This window comes from Vulpes vulpes, chromosome 8 (assembly GCF_048418805.1).
Source record: "Vulpes vulpes isolate BD-2025 chromosome 8, VulVul3, whole genome shotgun sequence".
Taxonomy (NCBI): Eukaryota; Metazoa; Chordata; class Mammalia; order Carnivora; family Canidae; genus Vulpes; species Vulpes vulpes.
This window is the reverse complement of record NC_132787.1, coordinates 13626827-13649064: the sequence shown is the minus strand read 5'-3', so window position 1 is coordinate 13649064 and position 22238 is coordinate 13626827. Positions and strand designations below refer to the sequence as shown.

The 22238-nt window shown below is 37.0% G+C and overlaps 1 protein-coding gene across 1 annotated transcript in view; it reads right to left on the bottom strand.

The window, feature by feature from the left end:
• The window catches only part of SLC2A13 (solute carrier family 2 member 13), a 366627-nt gene that overhangs the window by 118355 nt on the left and 226034 nt on the right, over positions 1–22238 (bottom strand). Inside the window, exons 5-6 of the mRNA XM_072765569.1 lie at positions 7558–7721; positions 311–431 (exon numbers count right to left, since the gene is read on the bottom strand). Of these exons, the coding sequence (XP_072621670.1) occupies positions 311–431; positions 7558–7721 (285 nt within the window). The remainder of the gene's footprint in view (positions 1–310; positions 432–7557; positions 7722–22238) is intronic.

Here is a 22238-nt window from a genome sequence, read left to right as displayed (position 1 = left end):
GCCACTGAGTCATACACAGATGATCTAAAAACGGTTTCCCAATATTCCTGCTTAGATTCTGTATCAATCCCAACTTCTAATTTCTAGAAAAACATCAGTAGTGTGTCGATACTTTTCCTCCAGCACTTTTATCCTTGTGTCTTTGCACATGCTGTTCCTCTTCTTGCTGGGTCCTCCTCACCACCTTTCCCATCCTCTTACCTTCCTCCACAAGCAAGCCGCAATTCATCTCTCAAATTTTAGAAAAGTTAAATGCAAACAAAAGGTTACTAGAATTAGGTTAAGGCAGGGGACTGTTAGGAGAACTCACCTGTATCTCGTGCAAGTAGTGTTCTGACCCGATGGAGCTACTGGTTCAAAAGTGATGCGTGGTGAAACCTGAGCTGACAGCAGAAATCCCAAAGCAAGAACAAGGAGTGCTACAGTAGTACCTTAAAAAAAAAAAAAAAAGTTTGACATCAGAGAATAGTTGGCAACATTCTTTCAAAGCAGACTGGGTTTGGCAAGACACATCTCTGAAAAACTACATCTTCACTGGATTGTTAAAAATAAAAAAATGTTCCTGATGTATATACAGATTATCAGAAAAACTAACCAGCACATTCATTGTGAAATAGAACAAGAGAGAAAGTTTATTTGCTAAGCCAAGCCGTAGACTGGTAATGATTTTCTCAAAAAACAAAAACCCTTGGATTGTTAACAGTCTCACAATCAACTAATGCAACCAGAATTACTGGGTGCCTAAGATGTTAGAAATTTGAAAGGCAACATATCACTTACTTTGCACTTACTTTGCCAAAAAAATTGTTCTAATGGCACCCACCGTTTAAGAATACAAATCAGTGGGCGAGGGGTTGGGGTAACTGGGTGATGGGCACTGAGGAGGGCACTTGATGGGATGACCACTGGGTGTTATACTGTATGTTGGATAATCAAACTTCAATAAAAACAAAATGAAAAAAAAAAAAAGGAATCCAAATCAGTAAACTAAAAACTAACAAACTAAACATTTCAAAAGCAGCTGAGAGAACATTTCTTATTAAAGAGGAGTAGCATTCTTTTCTCGTGATTTGAAGGTGCCAGAAATGATACAGCACATGTATTCATTTGTCCCTCCTATTGGTATCTGGAAGCAGAATCTGTAAGTTGTAGAAATAGCGATTAAGTATATCACTTAAAAGGCTCATTTTTGAGTCCCAGAGAGACATCCTAACAGTAAAAAAGAAAGTTTTCAAATTTCTGACTATTGTTCCAGCCATTAAGAAAATATACAAAAAGAGATACAGGAAGAAAGAATAAAGAAAATCTGACTGTAGTAATTTGTACAATTAATTTGAACAGGGAAAGGTGTTTAAAATATGGAATTTATGGAAGGCATTTACACAGTTATAAAGTTTTTATTGATTGAACTGGGAGGTACATTTAAGATATGAGCAAAAATATGATTTATGTTTTTAAAAGATTTTATTTATTCATTCATGAGAGACAGACAGAGAGAGAGAGAGACAGAGAGAAAGAGAGGCAGAGGGAGAAGCAGGCTCCATGCAGGGAGCCTGACATGGGACTCGATCCAGGATGGCGGGATCACGCCCTGAGCTGAAGGCAGATGCCCAACTGCTGAGCCACCCAGGCGTCCCAAGCAAAAACATTATTAAATGAATGGATAAAAAAAGAACTTTGGGAAGCACTGTGGAAGTGCAATGGGATTGTGTAATGGCTGAGGTGTATGTGTTCAAGATGAGGGCGATGTGTCCAGTTAAATGCTGTGGATAAGTTCCAATTCTGCCATTTCTTGACTTCTGTGACCTTGGGCAAGGCACAGGACCTTTCCAAGGTTCAATTTCGTCTTCCATAAAATGGGGCTTAGTGAAAATATTCACCTTGCCAAATTGCAGTGAAGTTTAAATATCCTAATGTATTTGAAAGATTTTGGCAATGCTACAAAATGCTATTGTATTATCATAGTCATAAGAAATAGCAGAAGTAGCAGCAGCAGCAGCAGCAGCAGCAGCCACCGTCTTTCAAAATCACAGGAAAAAAAGTTGAAGGAAGGGGAGGCCTGAAGGGGAGATAAGAAGTCTATTTTTGCCACACTGGGTCAAAAAAGCCATGAACCTAAAATCTCAGTTTGTTTGCCCCTTGCTGGGTTAAAACTCAAGCCAGAAGTAGGAATAGTTTGGAGTCATTTTTTTTTTTTTTTCTGAAAAGATGATCAGAGCCCTGAACTGGGAAACTGAAAAGAGGTCTTTGAGAAAGAGAGTGGATATATTAGGTCTATTACGAAAACCATTCCTCTTTAAACCAACACAAACCTGAATTTTACTGTGAATCTGCCCATCAAAGAACCCAGGTCCTTAAAGTATTTCCCCAAATTACTTCCATGGCACATTGTTATGGGGCAGGGAAGACTGGTAGAGATTTTCCATCTGGAAATGTTGATAATGTAAGATATGAAGGACACATGATACATTTCTTTTATAATGCTTATTAAATAACCTATCTCCATGACAAAGTATAAATAAACTCTAAGATGGTATATCTAGCACATACTCACATATGTCCAGTTCTAATGCCTGGCATACAGCAGATCCCCATAAGTACTAGCTGAATGAATGGACCATAGTGCCACAGATTTTTGTAATATTGAATATTTTTGGAAAAAAAACAACAAATCTTAAGACTATCCAATTAAGGTCATAGGGTTAATATGGTACATATCCTAGCTGAGAGTTCTGCAGCACGTACAGTGTATCTCTTGCATCCCTCCCTAAAAAGGTCCAATTTACCTGCAAAATATGGTGAACCGACCCTCCTAGATACACAAAATTCCTAAAAAGCTGAAGATTTAACTCTTCTTAAGCACAAACTTATTTTTATTTCAATGCATTTTAGATGACAATCCTTTAAAAGTCAGTATTTTACCTTTATATTCTTTATTATATATAGCAGTGTTTCTCAGTCCTAATTTACTACTGGCAGCAAATGCTTGGGAGGTACATAAACCTCTGAATCAGCATATCCAGAAAATACAGATCAGACACCTGAGTTTTAAACAGCTCCCCAGATTATTGGGCATCACATATGTCTTGGTATAGCTTATTTTATAGATGTGTGTGTGTGATATGATATATAAATATATATATATATATATATATGATCACATATATGGGACATATGATAATTTGTAAAATAAACTTTTAAACTTTAAAAAATATTTAAAAAGATTTATTTATTATTTGAGAGAGAGCATGAAAGGATGCAGCAGGGTGGGTAGTCTTAAGCAGACTCCTCACTGAGCATGGAAGCTGACTTGGGGCTCCATCTCATGACCCCGAGATCACGACCTGAGCTGAAACGAAGAGTTGGGTGCTTAACTGACTGCACCACTCAGGTGCCCCAATAGAACTTGTAAAATAAACTTTTAAGATGATAAACTCCTTAGGAATGGAAATGGTATCTTAAATGACTTTATTTATGCAATAAATTGTAAAATGATCACCTAATCCTTATATACTCATATACCTTTAAAGCTTAAAACTACTTGAATTACCGATTTCCTTTCATTTAACAAGTTATAGACATTTTATTAGCCACTTGTTAGTATTCAAATTATTATAATTATTGTCAGATTGATCATTACTCCAACCAAATTTGAGTCCAATATAAGAAGGCCTTGAATCTTCTCCAGTGCTCTCTGCAGTTTAGGCACATTCTTTATATTTTAAGCGAAAAGTCTCTTCTTAACTAAGTATATTGTGACATTTTGGGATTCTGATATAATTTTCCTTTTTTTTTTTTTAAGTTTTTATTTATTTATGATAGGAACACAGTGAGAGAGAGAGGCAGAGACACAGGCAGAGGGAGAAGCAGGCTCCATGCACCGGGAGCCCGACATGGGATTCAATCCCGGATCTCCAGGATCACGCCCTGGGCCAAAGGCAGGCGCCAAACCGCTGTGCCACCCAGGGATCCCTGATAAAATTTTCCTAATAAAGATGGTCTTCACAGAAGTGAAGTGTGTTGGATAAATACTATGTTAAAAAAAACATCTAATTCAATAAGTTACTACTAACTACCTGGTGCAGTACTAAATTATTAGTAAATACTTAGAAAATTTTTAATTCCTATTCCCAGGACTCTAATAAAGCACACTATTGTATATAAGTATCGGCTGGGGAACCTGTTTGAAACTCACATGCTCCAGACCCCATCTTCAGAGATCCTAAGTTAATACATTTGGGTAAGGTCCATGAGTACATATTTCAAAATAAGTACCCTCTGGTAATTCTGATTGAGACAGTGTATGAGTGACACTTTCAGAAATATTCTACTATCAAGATATCTGAGGACAACTAACACTGTGTTTCTGGCTGTCTGATTAGTTATAATAAATCTATATAGATACAGATTTTCTTCTATTAAAAGTATCAAGAGATTATCATTATATGTTTAATATGTCTTTATATGTGTAATATTTATGAGAAAGACCAGTTCTCTGAGCCAAGCTTTAAAAATATCAAAAATCATTTGGGCACCTGGGGTAACTCAGCTGGTTAAGGATCTGACTCTTGATTTTGGCTCAGGTCACCATCTCTGGGTCATGGGATTAAGCCCTGCATTGGGCTCCTCGCTCAGCCAGGAGTCTGAGATTCTCTGCCCTTCTGTCAAATAAATACATCAATCTTTAAAAATTATCAAAAGTCAGAACACCACAAAATGTCCTCCATTTAAAATTATTCATGGACTATATATTTTACATTTCTTTGTATAAAGAGTCCTTTTGTCCAGGTCTAGATAAGTATAGTTTATTTGTAGTTATTTTCAAAGAATACCTATTCAAAAATTATTTTGATAGGAGTTTTCTCAGTAATTTAACCCAGTATCATAAAATAAATCATAATAAAAATGTAAGAAAAGGGACAGAACTGGATTAAAGGCTTTTAAGAAATTTTAAATAGAACAGTATCCTAATCCTAGCACTATCATAGTTTTGATATCTACAAAAACCAAAACAAAATATTGAAATAAATATATATAACTAACCCAGAACCAACTGGCATCAGAAAGTGAAACAAACATCCACAGGAAGGGTAATATTAATCCACTAGCAAGGCTGTTGAACAGCATGTTTTTGACTGAACGTGTAAAATTCCATTGGTCATTGTGGTCTACTGGCACCTATTAAATCAGTTAAAAACCAGAACTGCATAAAGAGCTCTATTTACCTCTATATGTACATGTAGAAGAGGAGACCTGTGATAAGAAACTAGGCCTTTTACCTCTTAAACCACTGTAATATCTACATCATCACTTTAATTGGCTATATAACAAGGAACTCAAGTATCTACTTGATGGAAGATCCCTCTCATGCGAGAGCAATCACTGCATGGTGTTAGTAGTGTGCACAGCTGGAGTGTTGGTGGTTTTGACTGGAAACAAAAAAAGGCAGGAAAGAAAAGTGCCTCCGGGTTGCTCATGAAAAGCAGTCCCTAACATCTCTTGGTACTGTTCTCCCAGGTAATTGTCTTAATACTTTCTCTTAATAGCCAGGGATGGGCTCTGGAAGTTCTTGGAGCAGAACACCTACATTGAGAGGTGAAACAGGACATCAGCTAGGAGAGTTCAGGAAAGTTCCTGGATTCCGATTATTCAAGCTTATTTCACATTATGGTTAAAACAACAAAGAATCACCCCATCAGGAATAATGCTGTGATGGCTAAGATGAGCTAGGCACCTTACTATCTATGTCAGGAAGAGGTTTAAATGTCATATGTGTATAAATGTGTTCGGTCCTCTTTATAACCCTATGTAGTAGGGACTTGAATTGCTTTTTACTAATGAGAAAATGGAAACTTGCGCAAAGTCACAAAATTCAAACCCAAGCAGTATGGCTCTAGATCTACAATGCCTTAAAAACCTTCAGAAGTTGATGAGAAAGTGTCTCACTGAAATATGACAAATAGGGCTACTAGAAAAAATGTTTTCCTCAGATGACAAAGCCAAATGTCAAATTTAAGAAGACCTGAAATTCTATTTAAAAAAAATAGACTTCTTACAGTTGCAATATACAGAGGCCCTGTTAAAAACGAAGGGTGGGTATCCATTAAAAAAACTGTAAAGCAGCTATTACCTCTTCTTCAGGTTGACCTGAACCTCTAGAAATCAACAAACCTAATTTCTACCCAATTAAAGGAATTTATTTTTGGTACATCACCACTTGATGGCCATGTATCCTTCTGTTGAGAGTTTATCATCCTAATAAGACAGACCAATTTATAGTCACATAGTTCTGATTAAGAATATATTTTCCATATTAAGTAAAAATTATACCCTTATAACATCTACCACCTGCTAGAATAAGGTATATACTGGGTATCCCTTTAGTCTTTCTTCCAGACTAAACACTACTAGTTTCTTCAACAAGTTTATGAATGGATGGTTTTTAGCCTCCTTGTCCCTTACATTTTCTCACTTACCCTCCTGCTTCCCTGTGTACCTTGACTGTTGCAATTACCTTTGCCTCTTAATCAGACAATCTTTGCTCACCCTCCTCTCAGTTCAACTTACATTATCAGACTTAAGTCCTTCCACTGCTTAGGCAAGAACAGAGTGTGGAAGCATTCTATTCTTCCTGATGGAGATAATGGTAGGAGAGACTATGTGTTCCTAATAACTTTGGAACTCAGATTGCATTTTCTCATTAAAATCTGGGACAAGTGCCTGAAGCAGTGCTATTAGATCAGTGTTTAAAGGTATAATTTGGTTAAAAGAGAATGTAGCTCATGTTAGCCTGGAAACTCTACATTTTAATGGAAAAATGTATTCTTATTCTAATTAAACTTATAAAGGAGCTATTAGAAGCCAGCTAATTGATAATTAGTAATCTATATATATGAAAGAGATAAGAAAATTGTATGAACATGTGAAGACATGTGAAGACAATGGCAAAGGTGGATTTCATTCTGTAAGTGAAGCAGAAAAATAATGTATAGAATTTAAAGGCAAAAAGTACTTGAAAGTGAGAAAAGTTTTGTCTTATTTAGCTATTATAGAAAACACATTTAACCAGTTAGGATTTACCTTAGAATCTGAGCCTGGTTCAAACACTTTACAAAGAGTCTGTTGCTGCTTTCTGAAGAAATTAAATAGTTCTAATATTCTACTATTCAAAGAGCTTTAAAAAAATGCTCCAAATTTACTTCCATATTATACCAAACTTAAAAATAAAACAGGTTAAAAAGCGAGTTTATGAAGATCAAATTTTTCAAAGAAGAACAAAAACCAATTATTCTTTTCACTTTTGTACCGTTGAGCAGAGCTCAAAATTAACAGCAGTAGAATGCTACCCTCCGTAGATTCAGATTGTTCTTAAAATTCCAGTTTCTAGTTACATTCTAGTTACATATCATAACATTCAGTTCCTTTTAAAAAACTTTTTGTCTAAAAGGAGTCTATTATTTGGCTAAGAGAACAATATCATAATTCCTACTGGTATTGTATTTTGGAAGGTGAGCTTGTCATCATTAGAAAAAATGAGTTCTTCATCCCGTCACCTACCTGCTAAGCTCCCAAAGGTAAGCTTCCTGCGACCCACTTTCTCAACAAGCCAGACTCCCACAAGCGTGAAAATGAAATTTGTGAAGGCTGTAACGGAAGCCAGCCATATTGCAAGTCTATCATCTTCAACACCAGACATCTGCAGAATGGTTGCACTGTAGTACCTGTGAGGAAAGAATAAAATGATTGTTGTTAATAGTTATTTGAGAAACAGAACTGTTCCTGTAGAAAAATAACAGTAAATCTAAAAAGATCACAAGTTGCTAGAGTAATAGCATCAGGTTAGCATGGGAATTCATGCAAAGTGTTCAAATGATCACAATACAAAGACTGTTCAGATAAATTTATTTTGAACTTTGTATAATCAAAAGATACCCAAGCAAGTGGATAGCAGGTTGAAGGCTTTAAGAGTGAAATGTACACAAGTAGGGGGCAACGGCTTGTTTCATGAAGGCTACCACACTAATTCAAGGATAAGTTCCAAGTCCGTGGAATGAATCAGAAGTCATCATCATACATGTAAATTTACATACTTAAGAGAACAAATAGACGTGTTGCTTATGATAAGGGAAGTGTGATATAATGGCAGAAATTGGGCAGAAGGAATCTCTTTAAAGAAGAGACAAGAAGAATGTGTCAATTTATTTGGCATTTTTTTAAGGAGATAAGAAACTGACATGATGTACACGAGAATGGTTTGGTGGTTTCTACAAAAGTGTAATCTTTGGTAAGCTAAGTCTCTAGCACAATCTATATGATTAGGCTCCACAGATTCATTTTTATTCTAAATGAATTAACCCGAGACTAGTTCTAAAAAACCGTAAAGCAAATTTGTTGATGTTCTACGAGATTTACCCTTGATACATTTAAAGAAGACAGGTTTCTTACAGGACACTTCTTTTCTGAAAATATCAGTAGCTAAATCAAAGACTACTTTAAAGCTGTCCTTAAAACAAAGGAAGCAAAATACTCCTGGTGAATCACTTATGAAATCCGACAGGATTCAAATCCCGAAGACACATTTCTGAACCATGGCTTTGCCTAGCTTCTGAACCATTCTAAAACACGTTAGCTTATCCGAATCAGATAGTGGGCAACCAAGCAATGTTCAATCAAGCAGGATATTTCTATAGTTACAATCTACTGTTTCCAAATACTTATCAACATTTTCAGAGCATTTCAAAAATAAAATCTGTTTTAAATACATTTGCATTTCAATGATTTACTAACGGCCTCTATTTTCTAAATTAATGATAATCTTCTTACATAAAACATTAATGCCAATGCGCTCATTTACGTTAATAGAAACGGTTTTCCTTTTTAAAAGTTGTAAACCAAACTTATAAATTATGCAACACAAGGATGTGTTTTACTGATTACACTAAAAATTATGCCAAACATTTTAAGATTTTTGAATTCTGACAATAGTTGTAAAAAAGAGAAATTCCCAGTGGAATTACTCCCCATCATTATGAAAATTGTGAACATTTTGCAATCACAGTGTAAAGTGACAATAAAAGTTATGAAAATAATTCATTCCATCTGAATAATGTTTACAGTTTCCAAGCTCTACCATATACATTCTCAATATCATAAAGACTTGCTCAGCAAGTCTGATCCCACATGCAACCACTGAGAAATCAACATCAGTAACAAATCTAAAAAGGCAGTAAATAGAAGCGCTGAGAGAATATACAAGTATTTAAAGTCAAAAGAATTTGATACCAGCCATGCTATTTGATTACATTTCAGTCTTCTCAATATTTTCATAATATTATTTTTTAAGATTTTTATTTATTTATTCATGAGAGGCAGAGAGAGAGAGAGAGAGAGAGAGAGAGAGAGAGAGAGAGTGAGTGAGTCAGAGAATAGGCAGAGGGAGAAGCAGGCTCCCTATGGGGAGCCTGATGCAGAACTGATCCCAGGACCCCGGATCATGACCTGAGCTGATGGCAGAGACTCAACCACTGAGCCACCCAGGCATCCCAGATATTTTCACAATATTTAAATAAATAAATAAATAAATAAATAAATAAATAAATAAATAAAAATAGGTCTATCAAGCAAGATAATTCTTTTTTTTTTAAAAAAAAGATTTTATTTATTTGAAAGAGCAAACGTGTGAGGGGGGCAGGGGTGCGGGGGAGCAGCAGAGAGGAAGGAGAGGAGGAAGCAGACTCTGTGCTGAGCATGTAGACCCATGAGGGGCTTGATCCCAGGGCCCTGAGATCATGACTTGAGCCAAAGGCAGACACTTGACTGAGCCACCCAGGTGCCCCAACACACAAAATAATTCTTGCAAAGAGACTCGTGAAAAAATTAAACAAGGCAGAGAGACTATTTTGATGTTTTCATTTTGATACAACAAAACCATGAAATTCCAAGTGTTAAGAATTAAGAGATAAAGAAGGAGAAATGGCATCAAAGGAAACTAGTCAGTGCCAAAACTTTATTTAAAATAAAAATGTTCCCTAGGTATTTAAAAAAAATTTTATAGTACTTAAGTTTTATTTATTAATTTTTAAAGATTTTATTTATTTATTCATGAGAGACACACACACACACACACACACAGAGGCAGAGACACAGGCAGAGGGAGAAGCAGGCTCCGTGCAGGGAACCTGAGGTGGGACTCAATCCCGGGACCTCAGGATCACACCCTGGGCTGAAGGCAGGTGCCAAACCGCTGAGCCATCCAGGGATCCCCCAGTACTTAAGTTTTAGAGGCAGAATATAACCAAAGACTGGCCTGGGAATCAGAAATCTGCAATCTAATGGTATCTCTGTGGTAGGTTGGTCAGGTTAGATAACAATCATTTGTTCACTTCAAATTTATTTACTGAATATTTACTCTATAAGCTATGTGAGTTACTAAGATCCCACAAATATATTAGACCTATTTAATACCTTCAAGAAACTCACAGAATGAAACAAAATGAAATGGAAATAATTATTTTAAAGATTTTATTTATTTATTCATGAGAGATAGAGAGAGGAAGAGGCAGAGGGAGAAAAGTAGGCTCCCTGAAGGGAACCTGATGTGGGACTCCATCCCAGGACCCTAGGATCATGTCCTGAGCTGAAGCCAGAGGCTTAACCACTGAGCCACACAGGCATCCGGAAATGGAAATACTTTTAATCAAAGAATACAAGTCATAATGTAGCATAAAGGATAGATGGAATAATTTTATTTGACGTGCTATGTTCCTTGATTTTCCAGGGAGTTTAATATTTGAATTGAGTCTCAAAGAATTCATAGGGGATTGTGAGGAGGTGTGTGGATCTGGAAGGACACCAGTGGCAGAGAAAATGAAATGCAGGAAGAATAAAAGTGCAAAACACTAGGCCAGGCTCATCAAACGTTAAGTATTTTACCTTGGCTAATATAACGTGCATAAGAAAAAGAAGTATGACGTAGCTGCAGCAGAAGCTTCTATTGTCAAGGGGCCTTCACTGCCAAGCTACACGTGTGAGCTTTTGTCTCTAGACAATGGAAAAGTCATAAAATGGACTTTAAAGAGAAATAACATAATAAATCTATTCCATGAAAAGCTCACTCCCATGATAGCCAAGTAGGCAGCCTGGAGGCTGACTGAAACAAAGGTATATTGTTTTAAAGTGTATTTCAGGTCAGGCAACAGACACCTGCAGATTTTCTGCATTAATGGGAAGCAGTGAGGGCAGGGTGCTGAAATTCACTGACCGTCTTTTATCTCCTTGCCAGCAAGCCCTGCAAATTCAACATACACTAAATCTTTTCCTGGATGGAGTACCTTGAGTTTGATCTTCATTCTTCCTTTCTTGGAACACTGGTAAATGCATTGTTTTTTATTGTTGCCATAACAAATGGCCACAAGGTTACTGGCTTAAATCAACAAAATATATTGTCTAACGGTTCTGTAAGTCAGGAATTGGACATGAATTTCACTGGGTATCAAAAATCAAAGGTGTCAGGAGGGCGTTCTTTTCTGGAAGCTCAAGGAAGAACAGGTTTCTTTTGCCTTTCCCAGGCTTTAGAAGTCTCCTGGGCTCGTGCAGCCCCCTCCTCAATCTCAAAGCCAGCAAAAGTGGCCAAGTACCTTTCACAACACTTGTCCTCTTCTACATTTAAGAACCTTTGTGAATACACTGGGGCAACTCAGATAACCCAAAATAATCTCCCCATTTTAAGGTAAATGATTAACAGATTTAATTCAATCTGTACCTCATCTCCCTTTCCATGTTATGTAACCTAGTCATAGGCTTCAGGGATTAGGGTATGTACACATCTTTGGCGGGGGAGGCGTTATTCTGCACATCACACACAACTAAAGCGCTAATAAGCAGTAAAATAAGCAAAAGGCCATCAGTTAAAAGACAAGGACATTCACTTAAAGGGCAATCAGCTCCAGAAAAATTCAGGCAATAACTATATTCTCTTTCACAGGACAGGGGATGACATATCTAGGGCAGAATAACTCACGAATCTTGTTTTTTAGTCAGGTCATGGTGAAAAGGTACATTGAATATACATTTTAAAATGTGTGAATTTCAATGTTTCTGTAAATGGTGCTATCGGCCAACCACTTATGGAATGGACTACCACTGTATTTACAACCTTCTAAGCCTTTACGTAGTAGTTTGTTCAAGGAACTGGGTGTTTAAAAGTTGCACGAAGCCTAAGAATCTTCTTCATAAAAGAACAATATGGACAACGGAAAAGGCTTTCTTTCCTTTTAGACTAAAGTAGGGATGCCTCTTCTTTTCAAAATCATTTTATAGTACCGATCAGACAAACTATCATCTTTATCAAAGACTCTGTGGGCAACCTCTGGTCATCTCACACATGCCAATTCCTCCCCAGAGTGAAGTTGAAAGCCATGAGGTCAGTGTGTTCTCACAGAAGACCAGCTTCACAACTCTCTATAGATATCTCAGAACAGAAATGGCTGTACTGTATGTGCATTGAAATCTCAGAGGTTATCTGAGACCCAGTTTCTAATCCTGATTTTAAATCTGAATAAAACAAAATAGCTCAAGAAAACATCTAGGCTTTGATAATGGCAATCTGCCTTAGTGAGGACTTTAAACTAGCAATAAAAGGTGTGCACTGTACATGCTTAGCAAAATACATATATTGTTTTCTTTTGTTCTATATTTGAACAAGCATTTCCTAGGGGTTTCTGAAAAAGTAATTTTTTTTTTTTAAACTCCTTGAAGGCATACCTGTCTGTTTCACTATTGCTAGGTCAAAGATTTAACTTAACACAAGAAGTAGTCAATAGTTGTTAGCTTTATTGAATTTATCTACCACCAAGTTTCAAAAAGGAATTAAGAATATTTATAATAAATAACAGATGAGAGAATTGCTAAAACAAAAAGACTGGTAAGAGAAGTCGAAGAAGGTGAAGTTAATTTTATAAAAACTGTGGCCACAGAGTAATTACAAGCTAGCCCTAAGATTCCTGGAGGCCGAAGCAAAATAGCAAACGATAGTTTGTCTGACAAAATGTATCAGTTCATAATAAAGACAAACTTTTTCTGGTATAAAATTATAAAGACTTCAACTTCCCAAATAAAACAGATATGGAATATATTCTTTCCAGTGTGTCCTAGCAGTGCTGCAGGCAGCTTACAAATTCAGTTACCTATGAAACTTGAACTTGCGGGTTCTTTCATACTTGGCAGTTTTCATACTTGGGATGATAAAGACCAAGTTAAATGAGAAGAGGGGGAATTTACGGAGCTGATTTCCATTATCTAAGTTATATTATTTGGCTCTTTTAGTTCCTAGTATTATAAATATATTTATTTGTATCATATGTACACAGTACATGGACTACAGAATTTAAAATGTCATTCTAGGGGTGCCTGGGTGGCTCAATCAGTTAGGCTCAGGTCATGATCCCAAGGTCCTAGGATTGAGTCCCGTGTGGGGTTCCCTGTTCAGTGGGGAGCCTGCTTCTCCCTCCCCCTCTGATGCTCCCTTTGCTTGTGCTTGCTCTCTCTCTGTCAAATAAGTAAAATCTTAGGAAAAAAAAGAAATAATATTCTTTTAAAAAATAAAGAAATTGTCATTCTAATAAAAGATATTCTTTTAACTGAAAAAATTTTATTTTCCTACTGGGATGGTGTTTATATAGTCGAAAACATGGATAACTATGTGCTAGATTTAGGAAAAATGTTTAATCTAAATACAAAAATCTTAAAAACAGTTTAAAAAATGATTAAGATTTTCAAACCTATTTTATGTACTTTGTACAGTAAAAAATTAGCTTTCTATATTATTAGGTGGAAGCCATGAAGAAATAGAAAAGTAGAAATTAGGATTTCATGTATATCATGCATTTTGAGCTAACACATTAGCTGTACCACACTATGCTTAAATCAAATAATCCAAAAATCATTAATGATCTTTAGAAAATATAATTATTAAAGACATTTAATACTTTACAAAACAATTTTCTTTTTTTTAAAGATTTTATTTATTTATTCATGGAAGACACAGAGAAAGAGGCAGGAACATAGGCAGAGGGAGAAGGGGGAATTTGAGAATTCTTAAATTCCTCCCCGCAGGAAGCCTGATATGGGACTCGATCCCAGGATGCTGGGATCACAACCTGAGCCAAAGACAGATGCTCAACCATTGAGCCACCCAGGAGCCCCACAAAACAATTTTCATAATTAAAATTATTTCATTAGTGTTTGGGGAAGAACAAATAAAAAACATGCCAAAAGAAGGTAAAAGAGATTCGATAGATCCTCAGTGTTCCCAACTGTGACCTACTCTCCATCTCAGAGACCACTGGTTCTTTCACCCTGGCTGGCTTCAAGCCTCTAGAAATGTCAGGAGAGATGTCCTTATGTTGCATCCATCCAACTCAGCCAGATCATTGACCTTGCTCTAAGCAACACTAAGAACAACTCTGACTTGAAATTCACCATTTGCCAGATTAACCTACTAATTCATTGTATAAAACATATGCCTACAGGAAAATGCACATTTGGGACTTCATGCAAGCATGTGTCTCCCATCTGTTGAACTGTATGTATATCAAGTCAGGTGTGCTTTTTTCCCAATCCTGTTTATGCCTATCATTATAATTATGTAATCAAATAGTAAAAAAGCAATAGAACATAAGATGCTTTAAAAAAAAGTATTAAAAAGAGAACTGTATGTTTGGAAAGAGTGAATAAAGGTGAGTTCTTAAAGCAAAAACCAACTATGTGGGCAACACAACTGTAAACAGTTGGGGATAAAATGATAAAGTCTAGAAGATTTTGCCCTTGTGTTTCTTCTTAAGAATCTTTCAATTAGGGCAGCCCCGGTGGCGCAGGGGTTTAGCGCCGCCTGCAGCCCAGGGCGTGATCCTGGAGACCCTGGATCGAGTCCCACGTCAGGCTCTCTGCATGGAGCCTGCTTCTCCCTCTGCCTGTGTCTCTGCCTCTCTCTCTGTGTGTGTCTCTATGAATAAATAAATAAAATCTAAATAAATAAAGAATCTTTCAATTATCGTTCTATTTGCAAGAAGCTAAAGCTGGAATCCACAGGTGAGAATACTGTGACTTATGCAAGAAAAACAATCTGGAAGTTCAAGCAGTGAATATAAGTAAATACTATACAACTAAAAATAAAATTTCCTCATAGCTATCTTTCTCAGTTAACTAAACAAGTGCCGACCCAATCACATCAGATATAAGGGCTTTCACCTTGCTCTGTCAAGTCTCACACACCTGCTTATTTCATAAACAAGCAAGATGCCAAGACTTTTCACCTGTTTCCACAGGTCGTTTCCTTCCACCTAATCTGTACATTCACTGATTTGACTTCATCTTCCTCTCGTCTTTGCTCTACTAAGATCTCCCTGTGCCCTGTGAACAAAGTCTGGACATGACGGCACCACCTTCTTACAGCGTGCATGTAGAGTCCTGGCTTTTTTTCCCTTACATCCTACATATTCAAGGAGGCCTGAGGATCTGGATGATGAGGGCAAGGAAAGAGCTAGACTATCCCCTAAACTTCCTGCTTTAATGCAGCCTATTTTCTGGTCACTCTTTATTCAATGGTCATTTCTCCACCTGCCTGACAGTTTTCTTCTCCATTTCTACCTCTGTGTCATGATTCTTGGGGAGAATTGACATGGACCATCCGGACATCACCCCAGTCTCCTACCTCCTCCCCTTCTGAAATCCTTCAAGTATCCTAGTCTCTGACCCTACCCACCCTCAATGGCTCACTTGAATTCTCTCACTCTCATGGAGATGGCTGAGCCATATATTCACTATCCTCTCTTTAGTTACCCATCATCATCCGTTTCTGCTCCATTCTCATAATTGTACTGTCTCCCATCAGTTTAAATTTCCCAAATCAGTGTTTCTCAGTGTGTTATAGAATCACCTGGAGAGCCTGTTCAAATTGAGTACTGGACCCCAACCTTTCTGATTTAGTAGGTCTAGGACCAAGAATTTACATTTCAACCAAGTTTCCAAGTAATGTTGACAATGCCTTGAAAACATACTTCCCCAAACAAATATTACAGTATGTTCTTTTCAGTATTCTCAAATTCCCTGGTTTGTTCCCCCTTTGTCATAGTCATTCCATAAACACCAACTGTGCTTACTTATACCTACGCATTCTTCTACTCTGCATTCATACCTAGCAGCTGAACGGCTCTACACAAACACAAATTGAACTTACCTGGAATTCCCTAAGATGCATATACTACAGTTCTGCAAAGGATGACTTGATGGCACCTCCTTTCCTTCTAGTGTCCCAATCTATCCAGCCTCAGGGGAAATCTTGACTAATATTCACTGAGAAAGTGTGAGCAATCAGAGAGCTACTTCCTTATTTCACCACCACTGAAATCTACCAACCTAACTGATCAATTCTACATTAATCCATGAAAAGTTGATTAGCACTCAAATATTTCTTTTCTAGATTCCATCTTCAACATCACTGCTGGAATAATCAATCTTCTGCTTTTCCTCAGCAATTTGTCAGCACTTCTCTTACAATACATACAACTTTCCCTCTGCTACTAGACTTAAATACACATTTTATTTCCTATTAGACCATAAACTTCCCAAAGAACAATCTACATGTGATTTATCTTTGCAACTGACAGAGTAGGCTTATAACTATTTCTTTTAAAACTTACAAAATGCTTATTTAAATGAATGGATGGAGTAGCCTTCTATTGCTTTTTTTTTTTTTGGCTTTATTTTAAAATTCATATTGAGAGGGGCACCTGGGTGGCTCAGTGGTTGAGTGTTTGCCTTCGGCTCAGGTCTTGATCCTGGGGTCCAAGGGTTGAGTCCCACATCAGGCTCCCTGCAGGGAGCCTGCCTCTCCCTCTGTCACTGCCTCTCTGTGTGTGTGTCTCTCATGTATAAAATAAATAAAATCTTTAAAAAAATTCATATTGAGATATAATTTACATACCAAAAATGCAAACTTTTAGAAGTATGTCATTCAATGGTTTTAGTATATCTACTACATTTTAATTTCTTAAATCATTATAATATATGTTCATAATAAGGTATTTTAAAAATCCATAAGGTTTAAGGAAATAAAAAAAAAAAAGTCCTTGGGGTAAAGTGAGAGGGTGGGTAGAAGGTTGTGTCTTGATGGGTTTAGTTTTAACATATTTCTCACCATCATGCTTTCTGGATTCAGCTACAAACCTTCCTACCTAGCAGGCCAGCCCTGAGTTCCCAGGTACCCTGATGGCTGGGAAAGAGAACATTACAAATTGACTGTATATGACCTGTGAGCTTTTTCAGTCAAATAATGATACAAACGAGTCTTTCTTTCCATCATTTCTTATCTCTCTATTGCAGATTGTGCTCACTAAATACCTCATTAAAGCATCAATAGGAGAAAAGGTAATAGTCTATGTAAAATTCCTCCTAACAGGCTTAAGAGCCTAAGTACGAAAAAAAAAAAGAAAAAGCGTGGGTCACAGGATTTACTTTATGAAAAACACTGTCCTTGGCACTCTCAAAAAGGAATAAAGCAGTACTTTATTTTACTCTGCAATGGACTCCAAGTTCTGTAAGCAAAAGTCTGCAAAAACTTTTAATCTATATAAAAACAACATTTTACAGCATGGTCACATAAAACTGGGATTATGCAAAGATATGTAGTTTTATGCACATTTATAATTATGACTTTATGGAATCAGATGGGAAAATTTATCAAGAGCATAAAGATGAAGTGAAAAAGCAAAATGCAAAATTATTTAGAGGGTAGAAACTCAACCATTAAAACTAATCACAGAAAAATAAGAAAAATGGATATACCAAAATGTTAAGATACACTGTACCTAGGTAGTGAGATTTTAGGTGCCTTTTCTTCTTTATATATTTCTAATTTTCTATAATAAGCACATATTATTTAAATGTTGTTTAGTTCTTAAATCTTGGTACAATGAATATATCATACATTGTATTCAGGCACCATGAGCCTCCAACTCTATGAACTAAAGTCAATATTATTTCAAGTAAAACAAACGGGAAATAATAATCATGAGCAACTAATATGTGTTTGTCTTCAGAGAAAGACACTTTTTTTCTTTGCCAAACTTAGTATTTTCTTAAATGAAATAATCCTTTTTTTTTTTTTTTTTAACCTCTGGTGCTCAGAACACTACTAATAAATACCTGGCTTACTCTCTCAATTCACAAAATATCGAAACATGATAATAGTAATAGATGTTTTAATGGAAAATAAATATATAATGGCCAAACGTCTCAATTATATGCAGTTAAAAATACATTCATTCAGGGCCTCTTCTGTGCCAGACACCGTGGGAGATAAAAAGACATGTAGTACTACCTGGGACTGTCTGGGGAGGGCACAGTCTCTGCTTCCACTGAGAGAGATCACCATCCCCATAAAAATTACACCTCAATGTGCCAAATTCTATGAGGGCAGTAAAAGTAAAGTGCTAATGGAACATAAAGGTACTGATTAACTCCACTTACCAATCTAATTAATTAATCACTGATGCCCATTAATCATATTACTACTGTGGGACCCGTTCCCATAGTCCAGGATTGAAAAAAAACAAAGGAGCAAGGACTTTAGGGTGCTAATGACCATAGGTTTATTCAGGGAGAGCATTGAAAATCAGCTCAAGGATCAGGCACAAAATAAAAAAAAAAAAATTGGACAGAACTTAAAGGACTGTAAGTCATAATTAGGATGACAAATACCTGTTTGGTTCACTGACTAGAAAAAAATGTAGTGGCAGAGATGGGTGTTATAGCCAGGATGGAAATTCTCCATCTTGATTTCATAGGAAAGGGCAATGATTTGTGACTACATTTACGTATGCCTTTAGTGCAGGGGATCCATGATAGGTGGGAAAAGAGTGCCATCGACTGGCACACATGAGGACAATGGAGTGAGTGGGCAAGAGGGCACATTGGAGGAATGGGATGCTGTAAATGTCAACAGAATCGCTCATGTCTCAAAGGCTAAGAACACCACACAGACTGAACATTCAAATTCCCTAATATGCTCATTCTTTGACTCTCTAAAGGATGATTTCATCTCCTGAAGCAAAGAGGGGGTTTTGTAGAACAAGACTAAGCAGAGAAGTAGAATGCAATGCTTTGAGCCAGGTATCAAAGAATCCTACTTGAATGTATCATCTAACAGATAAGAAACATAAAGGTAATTCTTTTTTTCCCTTTATCCCCTGCTATACGATAGATGAAGGAATTGTATGGCATGACTGAACTGTTGTAGGTATCAAAACCAATACTTCTGAGTTTATATTACAACAAACTTTCTATGAAACAGTAGATTAATATGAATGGCTATTACATTACCCCCAAAGCACCCACAGAGAAATTCTTGTGCTTTCTTAAGGCAATTGACTGGTTTCTATTTTAGGCACATTGCGAATCATTGTAAAAAGACATGTCTACCTTTTTTGATTGGCTGCTAAAACATTAAGAGCAATATGATTGTCAAATTTCAGTGTGACTAAGCATCACCAGGAGACTGAACAAATCAAGATTCCCACTTGTCCAGCTCTCTGCTCACCCCCACCCACTCAGTCCCATCCAGATACCCCCAGCCAGGATTCTGAGTCATTTCAAGAGATACTAACATGGGGGGTTACAAGACCACTTTCAAAAGACAGGCTGTGTGCCCTCGTTCATACAGACACCACCAAAGAGCAGGTTTCTTGTGCAAGAATCACCTTATCTTTTTCTATTTTGTTCTAGTTCCTAAATAACTAAGTTTAAAGTATATCTATTGCCTCCCTGTATGTTTAATAAAGCCCTCAAACTGTTTCTGGAATAAGGAAGGGCTGAAGTGAATAAAGACTTTCGAAGTAGTATGAATAAATCTTATTTTTCCAACTATCAGGGGGAGAAAGCTAATCAATTTTTTAACAGCAGAGGAACTAGTTGAGCTATAACAGCCCTGAGCAAAAAAAAAAAAAGAAAGACTGCAAAGAGAGGCCTGCCACACCAATATATTATGAAATAGTAAATTAGGCCGCTGACTTGATGCAGGCACATTGACAGCACCTAGTCCTTTGATGGTTAGATGGAAATCCCTAAAACGTCACTTGGTTCAAGTGCACGCATGTAGCACCAGGACATACTTGCTCCATTTTGTCACATGTGACAAAAAAAATATTCCATCTGTATGTACACATGAAATATGACCTAAAAAAAAAAAAAAAGAAATAAGACCTAAAGAAGGAAAGTAATTATCAATGAGTCAGCATTTATTGAGGGATACCATGTAAAAGACATTCATGTTAATTCTACACTACAGAGAAGCACTGAATCATTTTGCTGATTCTGAAAAACTGGAATTAGGAAAATATTTTGAGTTAAACATTTTTGTTTGAATTGATTGCATGGTCTTAGTTCTCTGCTTTCCTTTATGCATGTAGAACTATATTCCTAAAATGCCCCTTTACTTCTTGTTTCTTATGAGGAAAACCTAAGGCTGCTTTATAGGAAAATACAGAATGGAAAAACAAGAGTAGTGGCTAACATTTCCTGAACCTTTTCTGAGTCTATGAAACTCAAGTTGAAAGTTGGACTTGATGAGAAAACTCTCATCTCCTGATAAAAGAGAAATGGGAGAAATGCCACCTATAGAGTAATTACTATATTCTAAATAGTGTCCAGATTCACTTTGCTCATGTTAATCATCACAAACACCTTATGAAAATGCAAATCTCGTAAACGTCAAAGCTAAGCTTTTTTTTTTTTTTAAAGCTAAGCATTTTTAGAGCGTAATTAATGTAAGTTCTCTACATTCCATTCTCACACACAGTTAGGATCCCAAAGAAGCCATTATAGAAATTCTTGGTTTATTCACTCTGTGTACAGGGCAAAACATAAACCCTTACTCACATTTACCACACTACATTTTTTCCTCTGTATAAAAAGTATTTTCATTCTGTACAGCTAAAGTCTTTTGTTTAGTGTAGCACTTTCGCTGCTAAAAAAGTTGTCATTTATAGTCAAATTCACAAAATATAAAGATCATAAAATTGCATTTGGTTAGAAAGAAACTTCCAGACATGGGCTGACAGAAAGGCAACCAGCCCTTTAAAAGAGCAATCTCAGAAGTGTGTTGTTCATTCAAGGGGATACAGAGCACTAGCCTGTCTCAGAGGCTCAGAGCCAACTAAACTCTCCTCTGAGAGCTCTAGAATGGAAAGAGCCAACACACAGGAGAATATAAATAACAAAACAGCATCTTTAGAAATTGTTTGCAACCTCCTCACGGGCTTCCTGGGCATAATGTACAACTGAGCCCCATTTGTGGAGGGCAGGAGAGTCAAAAGAAAGATTGGTAAGTAGCAGTTTTAATGAACATGGGAACTTACAAGGCCTGTCTTGGGTGGCTACAAGGTGACTAGCTTTCCACACCTGCCCACTAGAATCTTAAAATTTTATAGAGACGTCTTAACTGTGTTCAGTCATGTACTCAGTCTAAACAGCCTCCAGACCACATTTCTATCTGAAGGGTATATTCCTGGGGCAGCTTCTGGGAGTGGGATAGGCAAGCAGAATGCACATTCCAAGTACTGGGGAGGAGGTGGAAAGCCTCTGATTGCCAGGCTCCAGCTCATGGGTCCACTGGCTGTCACATCTTGATGACCTCCTCCAACACTAGAATGGGTGGGGTGGGGTCCTGGTCTAGCATACCCAACCCCTAGTCCATCTCATGCATGACAGTGCTACCTCCCCCAGGCAACATGTATAGTATGCAGGACTTGGTCAAATTCTTAAAGCTGCAGGCACTTAACATATAAGGATCACGCCATAAATGAAGGGTAAGAAGTCCCCATACAAGTTCCTTCTAAATATGTCTTTATGAACTTAGAAATCTGTGGTGCCTGGCCATGGAATGGGCACCTAATGGAAATACCTTTCTATAATGAGCTCACTCGCCTGACAAAGAAATCAGTCCAACTCTTGAGTAGGTGGGCAGCTGCCTCTCTCTGGCTCATCAGGATTGCCATGCTGGTGTATTACCACTCCTGGAGGGGGATCGAATAGTCCTAAAACAGTACATTAAGGAAGAACAAGCTCTTAATTCATCTGATTATTACCAATATAGATCCAGAGACCTGGCCTGTGGCACACACTATCAACATTATGCATGGGTATTCTCTTCTGTCAATCAAACTACAGGGCAGCCTGTCTAAATG